Genomic DNA, 18600 nt, shown 5'->3' with positions numbered 1-18600 from the left:
TTAACTATATGCCATAAATCTCTCTAAATCATCATTTTAAACATAATCAAAATATTACTGCATACACAAAAATTGAATAATTCTCCTAATATCACTAAATACCTAATTAGTGGTCAAATTTTCCCTGATTATCTTATAAATTTTTTATGGTGTGTTCAAATCAGCATTGAAACAATGTCAGTACACTGCATGAGGCTGATATAACCCTTAAGTCTTTTAATCAACCTATGAGTTCCCCCTCACCCTTTTTTATCATTACAATATATTTTTGGAAGAAATTGCCATATTATGTTTAAGGTTCCCATGGCTTAAAATAGAGAATTAGGATTTCATACTTGTAAGATAGTCATTACCAGATACTTGTTCATTCTGTTGCTTGTGATGGGTACTACTGAGTATAATGAATAAAAGGTTACTACAACAATAGTTAGGAAAGTTTGTTAACAAGGTATGGATCGATGCCGTCTATAAGGATGAATCTACAGAGAAGAAATAAACACTCGCAAGGACTTGTTTTCTATTATGCCAGGACAATACAATCTAAGACGCTTGGAGAATGGTTAAGAAAAAAAATTTACAAATCCCAACTAAAATTATACTCATAATAGTCCTTAGTAATATGTAAAGACTCTGAAAGTTATTTGATTTTTTAGATAGTGTTCAATGCTTAATGTCTATGTTATGGCCCACTGTAAAAATGCTCCACACCAGAAAGACTGAATTATACGTGTGTATATGTAGGTAGTCTTCACCAAATAATCATACACGTACATACAAGGCAAACATGTGGGACAAATTTATGTTCGGCTATAAAACTCCTCTCAACCTCACTACATAAGAAAGCAATTAACCTAAGTGCTTACTCCTAGGACACTTTTAAATGTACTATTAAGGTATAATACTGTTTAGTTAATGTAAATAAATCCTTGAAAACCTGCAGACCTTTTTGTAGCTGCAACAATCCAACAGCAATACTTTTATTTTAATTCCCAGGAAGTTATGCCTCAATTGCTACAGGAGTATAACTATCATATTAGAACCAAGAAAAAAGAGCCCCAGAGTAGTGTGCAAGGCCCCACCTACCATAGACCTGGGCTTGCTGATGGCACCAGACTAGTGAGGAAGTCTTCATCGTGCAGCTGGCTGAAACATGGGGCGTCATAGGCTACCATAATGGAGATTGTCTTCCATCATCTTGCCAGCTGGCCTTTCCACAGCAAGCAGCTGCTGCCCCAGCTACAGACCAGACTATCCAAGGGAAAATCCTATTGCAGCTCAGTGCCAATGCACACACCCACCTGAGTTTGAGGGGGTGAAAGTGTCAAAATTCAGAAGGAGAAAAAAAAAAAGCAGCTGCTATCATAGGCTTGTCTAGCAATTCATCCCCAGTAGAAAACTGAGAGAGGTCTCTTATCTATGGAGGAAGTATACACTATAAACACCTTCTGCATTCGTAACAGAGCAGCTGGGAAAATTCAGTTTTTAGAAATCTTCTTTAGACTTCAACAAGGGAAATAAAAGTCTCCTGTGTGGAAATATCCAACAGCAAAAATGCAAAAACAAAACGAAAAAACACAAAACTTGATTTATTGTTATGTTCTTGATAATTAGAAATTTTTTTAGTTTATCTTCTTACTTCAGTATTATATCAAGATTCTTCTTCTTGGAGAGAAGTGGATTTTCTTACTTGCTTATTTTTTCACATTCATAGAAAATAGATGGCAGCCTTTAGATTTTCAGAATTTATAGAATTCTTGGTGCAGTTAAAAATTATCTCCTGAAGTACGAAAAAAAAAAAAAAGGGTTCTTTTTTCCCTCTGAGTATTTCTGTTAAGAAAAAAAGTACCAAAATATAAAAATGAAACAGGGACTGCAATATCAGTGAATAACCATTTCCTCTTCTCCCACTTAAAAAAACATGACTATTTTAAACAGAATTCTTGATATTGAGAGCTTAGTTTTTTGTTATTCTGAAAGCAACACAAGGTTCTCATTTCTAAACTGATTATTTTTCTCCCATAGATAGATGTTCTCTTGGTCTCTATTTTTAAGCTTAGAGGTTTCTTTTAATTACCCAAATCAGCAGACAGTAATGAACTATTGGTGCCTTAGCCACCAGAAGCGTTTTTTTTAAAGTACAGCTGGAGACCGTAAATGAACCTCAATGTGCCCTGATGAAAAATGTGAAAGCTGCCCATAATTGTCATTACAAGGTTGCCTAAATCACCAGGAAATATAATGTATGCTAATTTCCATGGGAAAAGTATTAAGCAAATAAAAAAGGGGGGGGAGGACAGATAAAGCTCCTCTAAAAGTTGTCTTTCCAGTATTTCTAATTAAGCTATTATCTTCTCTGCTTTTTATAGATTATGACACTGCAGTACCAAGAGAAATATTCTTTATTAGAATTAGAAATCAGTTTGGCAATGTTTGTCTACAATCAAATACAGATACTGTTTGGAACTCTTAGTCCTAATTACCAATAGCAGTATTACGTTGTCTAAGTCTGCTTTTCAGAAAACAAAACTTGGAATGAAATTTATAGTGTCTATTTTTCCTTGTTTTTCTAAAATATTTCCACCTAGATGAACACGATTACTTAAATAGTACCTGGTTCCATTTAAATGTGATTAGAAGAGTTTTGCAATACTATAGCATTCTAGATTACAAACGCGCACACACACACACACACACGGAAGGGGGAAAACACCTTATTGCTAGGAAACAGAAGCAAGACTAATACGTTTATTTAAACAGAAAATGCAATACTTTAAATAAATCCTCAAGATTAAAACAGCTTCAAACTGAGTTTGACCCTTGCTGGAGCTGGTAAAGCATTTTCACTTCATTTTTTCCCTACAATGCAGCTCTGCCTTTTAAGCATTATTTTCCTTAAAAATTCTTCCAGCACATTCATCTTAACACTGACTAACCAGGTAAAAATTAAATGGTCATCAGGAGACAAGGTATTACAAAGCGTCAGACAGTTCATACCTTTTCAATTCCTTTTTATCTTTTCAGAAGTACTTTAAAGGATACTGTGAATCTCTTCGTGCATTCACTAGCACCAGAAGGTTTCCCATTTATCTTGCAGGACCATTTTCTAACTGTGAAAGCAATTCCTCTGACTTTCATATTTGCCTTTGCTCCAGTGACTCAGTGCTTCCACAATGATATCTGACTCAGGTGCACTGACAAAGACACCTGTTGTGGAAGGTAAAGAAACTACTTCCCATAATGCCTCACTCCCTGCTGGCAACCACCCAGGGGCAAACAAGAATTATAACCGCATTTGAGCAGTTGCCTATGCACCCTGGGAGAGCACATTCGGTGTAACAATAGGTAATCATCTTGGTTAAGAACACTCGTAACCAAGAAAAAAAAAAGGCCAGGGAAAACAATAATAGTTTTAGGTGCTGTGTGTTAAACTCATAAAACTTCTAAGGCATCAGGGCTATGAGAGTGCAAAACACTTTTAGAAACAAAAAGGCTATAAAGACAGTTTTAAAATTACAAAAACAAAAGCTAACAATTTCAAATAATTAAGTCCTTTGAGAATTCCACACAGGTTCTCAGGTAAACAATTAGGTACCTTTAAAATGCTTCTGATTTATTACCTTCAAAAGACTCTTCTAATTAGCCACAGTGCCTTAGAATTATTAACAACATTTCACGCCTAAATCCAAGAGGTCCTCTCTCATAGCCACAGTGCATATGTTTTCTAGAGCAAGGACTCCTCTAAGTTTGATGGGCATCCTTCATTTTTTGTCACCCTTAAATGCTTCTCCATACTTCAGAGTCTGCGAAGCAAAAATTCAAATGTTCCTTTTGTCATACAGTTAAATGTATATCTGTGGTCCCCACAAAAAGCATACTTTTTGCAAACCAATGATCTATCTAAAAAATTGTCTTTGTGTTCTCTTTTCCTAAAGATATTTTCTCCAGTGTCAGAAATAACAGCTACCCTCCCAAACTTCAGGAGTCATTGTACACAGCCATGTTTACATACAGTACTTTCACTCCCTTGCAAGACATCTTTCTTACTCTTTTGCCTTTTCCCCGGTGAACTGAGACCCACTGATCTCCCCGGATGGTTTCCACCTGAGCTTCTGCCCTCCTGGACTTCACACTGTGCAGCTCCACTGAAAAAAGGCGTGGGGGTGGGGAATTACCTGAGATCAAGGAGTGAAGTGCCGACAACACCAGTTGCTGCTAAAATTTGCCAGGAGAGGATTGGGTATCAAACAGGCAGCAGAAAACAAGGCACTCGTGGTAACCAACAGAGGGGCTCCAGTTCCAGCAGGAACCATCTAGCTGTCTGTCCCAGGGCAAGTCATTTAACCTCCGGAGGTTTCAGTTTCCTCATGGTCATGTAAATTGAGAGGGATGGAATATATCGGAGATTTTCACGTGTGCTCAGTTTGCTCAGAAAGAGTCAAAAGCAGTGTGTCCTATTTCCCTCCACTAAATAGGCTTATTGGGGGATTTGAAGGTAAAAATACCTTTTTAATCTCTATCAGAATAAAAAACAAAGGGGAACAGTAATCCCAGATGTTAAGAAAGTGCCCCCAGGGTTGCTATAATGTGTCCCAACAAATGCAATCTACTTTGTACCCTAATTTGGATTTTCTAACGTCAACTCTTCTGCTTTTAAAAGAGGATTTGGTGACAGTTGCTACACTTTTTATTAGCTACTCTTTACAGTCTTTCTATTCAGAAGCCAAACTGCCTACAAAATAATTTTCACAAGTCTCTCTAGATCTCATTAAGATAAGAACAAATTAACAAATATCTCCAAATATTTTTAAATGCTGTTTTAAAATTTTTACACAGATTTTACTCTGTTAGCTGATTTGTTCCAACAGCCATTCTTCTAGGATTATTACTCTTTAACAAAAACATACCTGGGTCATACTAAATGAGTATGAGTCTAATAAACCATTCCTGGCCTTCAGAGAACATCTATTCTCAAGTATCAAATTTAGAAAGAGCCAAAACAAAAATCAAGAGAAGCCCGAATAAGATGTGAACTTTTTTCAATTTCTGTGTTCTCCCCAAATGCAGCAAAGCAATGTAGTTTAATTATGAGAGTAGTATTCTTTTTATCCACCATCAAAGTAGCAATACTTAAAAAATGATCACAGCATCATTAAAAAATTATCTCACCTCACAAGACTGGCTGTAAGGACCCTTTTTCCCATGCCTCAGGTTCTACTTGTTGAACATTCTCATCACAACAGCCATAAAATCAGGATAAGACAGAAAGGAAGACAAAACCACTAGGACAGAAAATATGGCCTAGAGGGCAGAAAGGTCTTCTATGTCCCCCACATGTACTGGCAAAGCCCTGTAGAGACTGTTCTTCGTTCCCCAGTGGTCTTGTCTAATCATTCAGGAACATCTTTATAGATTCAATTAATATATAATAGATTCAGTTCAATATAAATATTCATGAGGTATACATGACTCAATTTAATGGACTGTCACAAAATGTTCATGGTATTGACATAAAGAACTCTAAGAAAGACAAAATTCTACAATTACTTTCTTAATCACAGGAAAACAATATTCCAAGTAGGTTTCTCTTTACACTTAGGAGTGTACATTACAGAACCCAAGTGCTCTAAGTGGCGGAACAAAAGATAAAATGAGAGAGAAACCACTGAAGTATCAACAGAAGAAAGTTTTTCAGAATACTTTGGATTTCAGAATAGTCCCGTAACATGCTGAGTTTTTACAAAGGAAAAAGAACATGAAGTAAAAGATAAATAAGTGAAATCTTAGTTCTCTTTAAAATCATGCAAAGGTAAATAAAGAAAACCATTATTCTCGCGTCAAATTCCAACCATTCAGCTCATTATCTTTGCTATCTTTGCTAGTAATTGCTAGGTAAATTCAAAACCTCAGAAAACACATATTCTTTAAAAAAAAAAAAATCCCCGGAGTTAAACTAAGAAAACAAAAACCAGTGGGACATAAATACTTGCTTAACAGTTACACTGGGTATCTTACTTCCTCATTTGCATCTCACTACAAAGAATGAGGGTGAGGTACATTCCAGACTATGAAAGAGTAGCTGCAACTCTTTAACAAGTCAGTTTTCTACCTCTTTTGTAACTCTGAAATCCACAGCCAACTATTAAAAACAAGACAATAGGTCCAACATGGAGTCACTTATGCTAAGCCCCATGTCACCAAAGACTTTGTTACAGTTTCCACTCTCCCAGAAATGAAATCTTAAACCAGGAGTCTCCTCATCAGCACTAGTCAGGTAATCTGCCTGATAGACCCTTGCTATCCCCTAAAGGAAAGTAATCTTGTGATAACCAACCCACTTCTTTGCTTCATGTAACTTTCTTGTTCCTGCTCCCTTCTGCCTATAAAAGCCTTTCATTTTGTACGGCTCCTTGGAGCTCCTTTCTATCTGCTAGATTGGCTGCCGCCCTTTCGTGAATTGTTGAATAAAGCCAATGAGATCTTTAAAATTTACTCAGTTGAATTTTGTTTTTTAACACAACGCATTCACTTAAATTTTACCTAACCAAAAATAAGCACTGCAAGTGCTCCTAAGCATTCACTGATATTTGCTATCACCCCAAGCGAGGATGGTTTCAAACACATCTAAGAATATGAGTAATGCTTCAGCTTGTCTCATTTTGAGCAGAATATACAACTGAATTGCAATAGCAAATAACTTTACCTTAATTTCTAAAGCATTTGAATAACTTTTCAAAGTTTTACTGACCACTAAATCAAACCATTCCACATGGAATATGTTTCAAATTCCTTTCTCACAAGGTCAGAAGGTAGGTTTAGAGAACAACAAAGTGTTATCTCGTTTTCATTCAAGTGTTCATTTGTCTCAAGTTCTTCCTGTAGGGCTGGAGACCCAACCTGGATAACTCTTCCAAATGGGCCCTCAGATCCCTGTAGCATGTCATATACAGAAGCTTGCAGTGGTGGACTTGACTAAAATCCTGCAGTTAAAACTGGAAGAATTTAATGGTATGTGAATTATATCAATTAAAATTAAAACAGCAGCATTTACTAAATGCATGCAATATGCATGAGGAGGGCTTATAAATGTGTAATATAGTAACATATAATATAGTTATAATAATGACTAATATATACTAAAAATTCTTCTATAATAATAATGCAGCTAGTATTTAGTAAGTACTCACTATGTCCTAGACATAGAATCTCATTTAATCTTTGCATAAGTCAATGAGCTAGGTACTATAAATATCCTTGCTTTATAGACGAAGTAACTAAAGTATGGAGAAGTTTAGTGATTTGACTCCATTCTCACAGCTAGAAATGGAACTGACAGGATTCAAAAACAAGCCTGTCTGGCTGCAAAGTGCGTGCCCTTCATGACTAAAGGAAGATAAACGAAGTAAGCAAACATGTACGGAGAATCAGCCCTGTGCCAGACACCACTGCTTCTCCCACGCTGGGATCTCCTTGACACTCACACACTTAAGGTTACACAATACAATACACCATGTCTGTCAAGTCATATTAGGATTGTAATAGAATTAAGTCCTTCTGCAGACAGGAAAGTCTTCATGGAAAAAATGGATTGGATTTTCATAAGCAAAGTGAAGTAAGTTTTTTAGAGAGAAAATAAAATTAGCCTGGCCAGAGTGGTGAATTTATGTTAGGTAGAGTAGGAGGTACAGTTTCAAAGGCAGATTTGAATCAGCCTGTGGTAGGTTTCCAATCTCAGGTCAACAAATTTGGAATATAAGGTATGTAGGCCAAGGGCAGTCCTTGAAAACTACAGGGTTTCTGCCTTTCTAGCCTCCATTTTTTATCATTAGAGAAAGTATAGCATAATGGTTAACACATGGGCTCCAGGGTTCAAAATACCCTGGTTTGATACAATGCTCTGACACATACTAGCTGTTTGACCATGAGCAAGTTCCATAAGCTGTCTCACCCTTGGTCTTCTCATCCATAAATGAGAAAATGATAACAGTGCTGATATTATGAGGAATAAGGTAATGCACATAAAAGCCCTTAGTAAGGTGCCAGGCTCTGTAAAGTATTTGATTAGTGATAGTTGCTGTTATTATCAACATTAATAAAAATGATGGAGAGTTCACTGGTAGTCTAGTGGTTAGGATTCGGGGCTTTCATTGCTCTGGCCTGGGTTCAATCCCTGGTCAGGGAACTGAGATCCTGCAAGCTGTACGGCATGGTGAGAAAAAAAAAAAGAAAGAAAAAAGATGACTGGAGCGGTAAGATCATCTGCCGAAACTGAGGAGAAGATAGAATATAACCTTTAGAAATGAGGTGGGGTCTCTTCTCAGTACATAAGAACACAGTCAATGCCTCCATTTTCTATTTTCTTGTCCAATTAACAAAAATCCTGAAGGGAGAAATAAAAGGTGTCACACAACTCCAATCCTGTACCAGTTTTCCCTACACAGTGAATCTTTCTAGATGTTGCTTTGTTTGAGAGCAATTTGGTAATTTACACAAGTCCTTCTGTCAGTAACAACTGAGGCAGGTCAGAGGAGGTAAAAGGTTGATAATGGTGTGGGAGGGGATCCTTACAGTCTAGCTTCCCTCTCCAGTTTCCTGACTACAATGCAAACAGAGCCTAATCAATTACCTCTTACTAAATTGAGCAATTGTGACAAGAACAGGGAACAAAGAGAGCATTTGTTGTATAACGATATTCATCAGTTATAACCTGATCAAGAAAACACTGTTACTATGGGCTATCATGTGGAAATACATAATCCTTCTTTCTAACTGTATTATAAAAAGATTTTCCCGTGTTCATTTGGATCTTAGAGTCAAAAGAAATATCCTATGCAATAGTTTAGAGTAACAGCTTATCCAGAAGCTTAGAACTGACCAATAAACCTGTAATCTACTTCGGTTCAAAGATGTCAACTGAATTTGATTAGGGGTGAAGACGGAAGGAGGGGAAAAAACCCACAAATTTAACAGTTATTGTGCTGAGGGGAGCTTTAACTACCTTGTATCTCTTTTAGTTTTTGCAACAATACTGTGAAGCTGGTTTTATTATCCCCATTTTACAGAAGAGGAAACCACTGCCCTAAGGTTATTTGAGATCACACCACTAGTAAATCAGAGACATGATTAAAACCGAAATACGTGATTATAAAAGGCTCTGGGTTTTTCTGCTTTTTGTTTTTTCTCCACCTACAACAAGTTCTGCATAACATGAATTCAAGAGAAAAAAAAAAAAAATTCAATTTGGAGATCCTGAAATAGAAACTTTATAATTTCTAAAGCGGGACTCTGTATTTCTCTTCTCTTAGTATTTTGTTTTTCATATTATACCATTATATATTGAAATATGAACTAAAAAACTCATTGCATCTGATAATATTATTTATTAGGCATTTGCAAATACAAAGAAAAAAGAAAAGACTGGAGGCAAACTACTGACAAGTACAATGCACACATTAACAGTCTGTTACAACAGAAATTACCGTGTGGACTGAGGCAGTGTTCTTTGAACTGTCAATGGTGGCTTCATTATGCTAAAAATTGGCTTTTTCTTTGCGTTAAGGGCAATAGTAAATTGCTTAAAATTGGCTAATAGTAAAATAATAAAAAGTATTAACTTTTTAACAGCAGTGGCAATGCCCAAAGCATTCTAATTTTATTCATTTTGATAAGTTTATTTTTTATGTTCAATCTAAAATTTTTTCCCAAAAGTGATCATTTCAGGTTTAAGAATTGTTATGTGTCATTATAGAGAACATCTCTCTAATATCATGAGGATCATAAAATAGCTAAATCCTTATGCTTTAATTCCTCTTCAAATTAAGCAGGAAGTTAAGAGAGAATATTAGTGCCCTGCATAGCTGACTAAAGATTTTATTTTCAGTAAGGAAATTCTAATACGATAACCGCCCTTTAGGCATAAGGACATACGTATTCTGCAAAACATCTTTCTTATTTTAAATGTCCATTTGAGATCTAAGTAATGCTGCAAATGTTTAGGTGAAAAAGGCCTATTTACTAGTTAACCAGATACATAAAGAATCAAAGGCAAAACAAGCAGCTGTCAATTTCTAGAATTTCTGGCTATGCATTCCTTATTATGTTGTCCTTATTATCCCGTACTAAAGTTTTCAATGTGTTCCTTAAATATAAATTTTAAATGTTCAAAACTGCTATGAAACTGTTATTTTATATTAAACTTAGCATGCATTTAGGGAGAATTTTAATTATGCAATGTAATATGAGATTATGACTTATAATACTAAAATGACCAACATTTAAATATTATTGAAATAATGGTGAAACAAAAAATTGCTTTAGCTGAGATTATATGTTTCTATACTAGCAAATCTGAATAATGGTCAGACTGTAAAACCAAATACAGTGGTTTGTGGAGAAGTGGTTTGCGGAGAATTTAAGTTTATGTAAATAGTGTCTTTTGCTTCTCCTAATGGCCAACTAGTTCTTTGTCACTTCACTACTTGTATCTCTCTTTGAAAGAGTACAAAAATAGGGAAAGAAGGACAATCTCTAATTTGTGACTCTAATTGGTAGATGTTATTTCTAATCATCTATGTCAAATAGGCTATGGAATAAGTTAAAATTAAGAGCTAAAATAAATAAAAGTTTCAGTTTATGAAAATTTCAGTCATCAAATGTTCTAGCCATAGTTTCAATTTTCTGTTCCCATGTATAAGGAGAACTGCCTAAAATAATTACAGGAAAACTGGCTCATAAGCCTGGCTAAATAAACTTAATGTTAAGCAGAGTTCTGGTATTAAACTTTATAAAGGATAAAAGAAATTGCCCATTATCTACCTTGCAAACACAGAATTGAAGCATTAATAAGTGGCTGCCTTTTATTAACTATTTTATTACTATTAACAGTCTTGTGAATTTTTTTTTTCTTTTCCCCTGGAAAAACTGAACAGTAAGCTGGTCTTGAAGCTAACATGTTAATGTTCAAAGAATTTTTTAAAACTTCAACCATAACATTATTTTCTTTGTCTTCTCTCCATTCTTCTCCCCATTATTCTATTTCCCTTTCTCTGTCTCTCTCTCTCATACATACCTCTCTTAAAAGATTATTTTTTGTCCTAAACTATTTGACTCTTTGGCACATACTGTATCTATTATCAGACAGTTTATTATACTAAGTATTCATTTTTACATACATCTTTAAACTTAACTTCAGTTATTCTGCACTGTTCTCTTATACAAGGGTTGACAATATGAGATGTGAACACAGTATATACGGTTTTACAGATTATAGTTTATTATGGTCCTACATTAGCCAATTATAGGTGAATTACTCTATTATTTATAGCTATTGCAGCTTTCAGTAATTAACTATTATTTTTTAAAAAACACTATTTTACATTAGGATAATATTTTACTAAATATATTCCATTAAAAAGAAAAGCACTTCCGACATGTGGAGAGGATAATTAACCATTATGCAAGATGATATTCCAGGAGTTATTTCCTGTGAAAGAAAATAAGCTATAAATTCTGCCAAAGCCTGCAAGATAGTGGCCATTTTGTAAGGAGTTTCATTCCAAGACTAAAGTTCTCCTGAAAGCACATGCAACTTGTTTTTAATGCAGATGGCCTTGGCACTATTAATATAAGTTGCCTGTGCTCTTTTTATTAATATTTTGTAGAAGTGGTCTTTAACTTTTCAACACCGCAGAATACAAAAGGAGCCCCAGGGCAGTTGAACAGAGCAGAGTGAAGCAAACAGGTCTCAAATTTGGATAACACTAAAGCTCTATATGCCAGAGTGGGAAGACTTAAACTTCTGACAAGCAAACATGCCAAGGCTAAGTGACAGGAGTCTGATAGGAGACTGCAATGAGATAGCACCACTTCCCGCCCCAGCCCTTATCTCAGATGACTCTTCTGAGATACTTCTGGGTCAAAAAAAACCAAAAATAAAACCATTATGGGTAATATCAACCACTTCAATTGAATCTCTAAGTATCTCCCTCTCTTAAAACCTTAATGAATTTCTTCCTTAAAAAAATTAGCCTCTTAGGCATTAAAAAGCAATACTGTAGAATTCTGTATCCAATGAATTAGAAAACATTTCTTTAGTCAGCATTATCACTGATAGGGTATTCTGTTAGAAAAGAATAACTAAAGCAAATGACGAACACAGAGCAATGTTAAGAGGTTGATGGGAGAAAAGAGACATTCATGTTAAACATACTATGTGTTTTGTTTCTGGTACAAAATATGTAGCATATGTAAATTAACCAAAAAAATAAAGAGCAGAACTTGAAAGAAATTCAAAGTGAAACAAACTTCCTCTTGATTTTAATGGTCAATAGAGAAATACATAAATTTAAAATAAATAAGTCCTTTAAGGCTTTACTAGATATAGGCTTATTAGTTATTTTGGTGGTTGCTAAGCAACATTTTCTTCTGTAGGGCTAACACATGTGAAATTAGCAGGTTGTCAGAAAAAGATAAATTGAACACAAAATCAGGGAACAGCATTTGAAAAGCAAAAAGGAAAATGCGTTAACCAGCTAATAAGGTGGTAAGAGAAGGTTTAGTGATTTTTGCAATAATGGTTAAGCATTTTGTTTTCCACTGGCACCAAATGAGATGGTACTTTAGCACATTGAAATTTCAACTTTATTGAAATGGTGATGATTATACCCACCTTTACACTCAACAGCCTAATTATTTTGAATATCTCAAATTAAATCAGATCAGGATATACTCCAATTACTACTACTAATAGTGATCTCTATAAATCTCTTTCTCTAACAGTATTTTCTTCAAATGCCCAGTTTCAGGATATGTCATAAGCCTGGTTTACACTTTATCTTAGTAAAGCTATGGCTTCATGATGTTGCTTAAACTACTAGATCCCTGAAAATTTTGTTCTTTAATGTCAGCATTTTGGATAAATCTTTTTTTACATCTTACTACAGCAACTCAGTGAGTAAAAAGGAATGCTATTTAATCTATTAGGTATAATAATGGAAACTTTTTTAAAAAGGAAAAATGCAAATAACCAAAGGGAAAATTACTGTAGAATTTCAACTGTTGTTTGGAAAGGAAAGATAGTAAGTAGAATTCCAGTTCTATCATTTTGAGGATTCAAGGGAAATTCCCCACCCTACCCTTGCACTTCTCTCCCTCCTCATTTTTTTTTTTTTTTTTTTTTTTTTTTGGCTGTACGCGGGCCTCTCACTGCTGTGGCCTCTCCCGTTGCGGAGCACAGGCTCCGGACGCGCAGGCCCAGCGGCCACGGCTCACGGGCCCAGCCGCTCCACGGCATGTGGGATCCTCCCGGACCGGGGCACGAACCCGTATCCCCTGCATTGGCAGGCGGACTCTCAACCACTGCGCCACCAGGGAAGCCCTCCCTCCTCATTTTTATATGATGTTGCAAATTGTGTAAATGCTGTAGGTTTGCAACTATCAATCCCGTTATTCACAAAATCAATTCCTCCCAGAGTTTTCTTAAAGTCCACGTTGAACAAACCTTGATGCAGTCTAGTGAGGGTCAACTTTAAACAAATGAGCCAATGAAAGAACCTACAAATGTGATGAATATCTACACGGAGGAGAAGGAAGTGCTTGTGCCTCAGTTGTAAACATGGCTTGTATTAGTTCTGCAACCAAAACACCATGTGAGCTTAGACAGGCAGCTTCTTATTGTATTTTAAAACAACAACATTGGGGGCTTCCCTGGTGGCACAGTGTTGAGAGTCCGCCTGCCGATGCAAGGGACACGGGTTTCGTGCCCCGGTCTGGGAAGATCCCACATGCTGCAGAGCGGCTAGGCCCGTGAGCCATGGCCACTGAGCCTGCGCGTCCGGAGGCCTGTGCTCCGCAACGGGAAAGGCCACAACAGGTCAGAGGCCCACGTACCACAAAAACAAAAAACAAAAAAAAAAACAGCATTGGACTAGATGATTGGTCGAGTCCACTTTAGCTTTACAGTCCATGATTTCATTTTGAAGCAAACTATTATACAAGATTGTTATCTATGAAAGAATTACTCAGTCCTTAAACCTGCTCAGATGGGACAATTAATACCAATTAGTAGGATCTTTTAAATGCTTTCTCTTGAGGGAGGCACAAGATGGAGGGGATATATGTATACTATAGCTGATTCACTTTGCTCTACAGCAGAAATGAACATAACATTGTAAAAGCAATTATACTCCAATATAAATAAATAAATAAATAAATAAATGCTTTCTCTTTATTATTTTCGCATAGTAATAACACTGCTTCGGACTACACTCAAGAATCCATTGTCAAGATCTAACTATCAAGGTAAGAGTAAAATCTAAGACGTCAGCAAGCAGTTTGTCATGATGTGCATGGTTGAGATGTGAGATTTTAATGACCTTTACTTTCTTTTCAAGACCTACCAGAATTAAACATGAGTAGACACTCCAATTTGAAGAACTCATCCTGAGTCACAGTGTCACGTATAGAAAAGTTTATCAACCTTGGTACTATTAACATTTTGGGATGGATAATTTTTTGCTGTATGGAGTTGTCCTGTGCATTTAAAAATATTTTGTACCATTATTGGCCTCTAGACATTAGAAAACAGTAGTACCTCTCCCCCAAGGTTGTGACAAAATTTTCCAGACATTGCCAAATGTCCCCTGGAGGTAAAAACTGCCCTGAGTTGGGAAGCGTGGATATACAATAACTTAAATTTATGGAGAGGGATTATTTTTGATCGCAAATTGACTTCTAACCATCAAACTTTTAAAAATAATTTCTGGTAATTTCAAACTCAACTGATGGTGTCTCAGAATTATCCAAAAGGGACTTCCCTGGTGGTGCAGTGGTTAAGAATCTGCCTGCCAATGCAGGGGACACGGGTTCGAGCCCTGGTCCTGGAAAATCCCACATGCCGCGGAGCAACTAAGCCCGTGCACCACAACTACTGAGGCTGCGCTCTAGAGCCTGCGAGCCACAACTACTGAGCCTGTGCTCTAGAGCCCGTGTGTCACAGCTACTGAGCCTGCACTCTAGAGCCTGCGAGCCACCACTACTGAGCCTGCATGCCACAACTACTGAAGCCCGCGCACCTAGAGCCCGTGCTCCGCAACAAGAGAAGCCACCGCAATGAGAAGCCTGCACATCGCAACGAAGAGAAGCCCCCACTCGCTTCAACTAGAGAAAGCCCACATGCAGCAACGAAGACCCAGTGCAGCCAAAAATAAATAAATACACTTATTAAAAAAAAAAGGCTAATAGCCTCACTAAGTTTAAATTATGTTATCTCAATGAAAAAAAATTATCCAAAAAATGAGTCATTGATTAATAGCTGTGACAAATTTTCTTTCACTTTGACAAGGTCTTTGCCTCAGAGATTACAACCAGAACATTCAAATACTTTTTTGTTTTTCAGGTTTTTTGAGGTATAATTGACGAAAAAGTTATGTATTTAACATATACAACTTGATATTTTGATATTAAATATTCTTAAAATTGGAAAATCACAAATCACCTGTGGGTATCTCATTGTTATAGGTATTGTCTATGTATCAGTATTAGTTACATGTTGAAATATGCATCATTCCACTTTATCAATCGGTTTTATAAAGTAGTGGAAGGGAGCAGAATATGCCACCAAAAAAATGCCTCTTAGGCATAATGATTATTTTAGTGTGACTATTTTTAAGAAACAGCAGACATAGGAAAAGCTCTGAAAATCAAGTAAAAGTTACCCTTTTGTAAGAGACATTTACATTTTATAAGAGCAGTCTCCATTTTTAACTGTGTCTCCCTCTCTATACAGGAAGAGAGGATGATTCTAAATTTCTAGAAACTCTTATCATTGGAGAAGGCAAGGACTTAACTCTGCATAACAACCTTGCCCTTGTTTACTGTGCTTTTCCTGGCAACCTCCCATTAATGGCTGTCCCCCCAAACATCATTTGTTTTTAGCCGGAGATGTTATTTAAGGTGGTTGCTTGGGCTATGTGAGGAAGGTATTCAGTTTTCCTAGGTATCTCCCATGTATACAGGAGGTATGCATGTTATTAAACTTCTGTTTGTTTTTATCCTATTAATCTGTCTTTTATTACAGGAGGTGTCTCAACCAAGAACCTAGAAGGATAGAGGGAAAATTACTGATGCCTCCCCTACACTAGTATCCATGAATTTCAGAGACGCAGGGTTCTAAAGGGTTTTCAGATTCTTATGTTTCTGAAGGTGACCACAATACACCACCCCAAAATTATGCCAAGGTGACTTAAGGATTATTTGGAGCGGAAGGCAACTGAGAATCAGCAGACACAGGAGGAGCTCTCTGCCCTCCCCCATCTGCCCCAAAGCAGGGCATACGTTTCCCTTTTGCAAAGGAAATTTCCATTTGTAAAGGTGCCCCCTCTACAACCCTTATCTACCATGTTTCCCCCATACGTTTCCTAGTCATCTTCCCACAATTCACCCCCCTACAAGCCCCAACCCCTTTTTCCTCTGTCTGGTCACAATTTATCACCCTTTGTTAAATGGTCCCCAGGTCTAACGGCCTCTTTGGTTTTTCAGTTCTTTTCTGTGAAGTTTCCATTCATGTAGAAATATTAACATCTATAAAGATACATATGCCTTTTGTCAGTTTAATTCACAGGCCCCAAGAAACCAAACCTGAGAGGGTGGAAAAAGGTTTTCTCCCCACACTCATACCCCACCACCATAAAACCTGAGACTGCGAGCCACATGGCACAGCAGTTCTCCTGGGTTCCCTTACCTTGCTGCTCTCCCCCCCGGGCGCCCCTTCCCAATAATGTCTCTTGCTTTGTCTGGACATGTGTCTCCTCGGACAATTCATTTCTGAGTGTCAGAAAAGAGCCCACTCTTGGGCCCTGGAAGGAGTCCCCCTTCCTGCAACAAAATGAGGACACCAAAGTCTAGGGGCTTAGGTAACTGAAATGGGAGACATGGAAAGGATTTGTACCTGGGAGGGCCCCACTGTGTGCTGCTAGGTTTCAATAGGAAGCACTGACTCTGATCAAAGCTATGTAACTACACCCATCACCTCTTTAGCTCTTATTCTATATGCAACCCAGGGGCTAAGGTCTACAGCTTGTCAGGCTTTGGTTTGCCACACCCTGGCACACCCCATCAAAGACATTGCTTTTCTCCCACTTGGCTTTGTTTTCTTCTTCCTTCTTATGCTACTTTCTCCCTTTCATTTTCCTCTCATTTTTTAAAATATAATTTATTCTTGTCTAGACAGTCCCTAATTTCCAAAGAGCAGATTCAAACAGCTACTAATTAGGGAAGGGAGGGAATGCAGAAACAAAGGAGGAGCAGTCAAGAAACAACAGTGCAGGGTTTCCCTGGTGGCTCAATGGTTGAGAATCTGCCTGCTAATGCAGGGGACAAGGGTTCGAGCCCTGGTCCGGGAAGATCCCACATGCCACGGAGCAACTAGGCCCGTGAACCACAACCACTGAGCCTGCGCGTCTGGAGCCTGTGCTCTGCAACAAGAGAGGCCACGATAGTGAGAGGCCTGTGCACCACGATGAGGAGTGGCCCCCCGCTTGCCTCAACTAGAGAAAGCCCTCGCACAGAAACGAAGACCCAACACAGCCAAAAATTAATTAATTAATTAATTAATTAATTAAAAGGGTCTTGGTTCCTCCTCAAGGGATATATTGATACATAACAATACCTTTGAGTTCTTCTGCTGGAACTAAGGCCCCCACCCAGGTGGAGGATGGTAACTTCGCTGAACACAAGATTCCTGAAGCACTACCCTGCTACCTCACCACCAACAGATCAGAAGAAGGTCACACACCTGCAGCCCTCACCCAAAATTTTGCCTATAAAAACTTTTTCCAACAAACCATTTTTTGAGCAAGAGCCACCTGTTCTCCTCGCTTGGCCCTGCAATAAACCTTTTGCTGCTCTAAACTCTGACATTTCTGTTTGGTCTCACTGTGTGTTGGGCACGTGAACTTGGGTTCGACAACACTGTCAAGGGGAAACTGTTGCTGGTGGAGACCTATAAAAGCAGGTGATGGGGTGGATACAGCCTCCATGCTTTTAGGGTTATACTACTTGATTAACTTGATTTGCTGCTATTAGGTGGGATGTAGATTGGGAGGAAGAGTGTGGTGTTGTTTTAAACTTAAACTTGGAAAGGTTTCCTTGTGTGTTTATCCTGGGGCTTTTTAATCTAAAGGTATAACTTAAAAATATAATAAATAAAACAGGAAAAAAAGGTAGACCCAGTAAAATGTAGTGGTGAACCTTTGGTTGCTTCTGTATACATTTTATTTTATTTCATTCATTTCATTTTATTTATTTATTTATTTTTCCTGGGCCACACTGTGTGGCCTGTGGGATCCCAGTTCCCTGACCAGGGATCAAACCTGTGTCCTTAGCAGTCAAAGTGTGGAGTCCCAACCACTGGATTGCCAGGGAATTCCCTTAAGTTGTATTTTAAATTGGTCCAGGTAAGATATGGGGATATATGTATATGTATAGCTGATTCACTTGTTATAAAGCAGAAACTAACACACCATTGTAAAGCAATTATACTCCAATAAAGATGTTAAAAAAAATAAAATAAAATATTTAAAAAATAAAAAAATATATTGGTCCAGG

The 18600-nt window shown here is 37.3% G+C and overlaps 1 protein-coding gene across 14 annotated transcripts in view; it reads right to left on the bottom strand.

The window, feature by feature from the left end:
• The window catches only part of RABGAP1L (RAB GTPase activating protein 1 like), a 705589-nt gene that overhangs the window by 89574 nt on the left and 597415 nt on the right, over positions 1-18600 (bottom strand). The window contains exons 1-2 of one of the 14 annotated variants that reach the window (XM_032641844.1): positions 4173-4287; positions 1084-1827 (exon numbers count right to left, since the gene is read on the bottom strand). The exons of 11 other annotated variants lie outside the window; for them this stretch is intronic. In XM_032641844.1, coding sequence (XP_032497735.1) covers positions 1084-1086 — 3 coding nt within the window. In that variant the 5' untranslated portion in view covers positions 1087-1827; positions 4173-4287. Of the gene's footprint in view, positions 1-1083; positions 1828-2994; positions 3197-4172; positions 4288-18600 lie in introns of those variants that run through there. 2 more of the 14 variants (XM_032641827.1, XM_032641835.1) reach the window with 2 other exon arrangements.

Source organism: Phocoena sinus, chromosome 1 (assembly GCF_008692025.1).
Source record: "Phocoena sinus isolate mPhoSin1 chromosome 1, mPhoSin1.pri, whole genome shotgun sequence".
Lineage (NCBI taxonomy): Eukaryota > Metazoa > Chordata > Mammalia > Artiodactyla > Phocoenidae > Phocoena > Phocoena sinus.
Note: the sequence above shows the minus strand (reverse complement) of the source record. Positions and strands in the feature narration are given on the sequence as shown.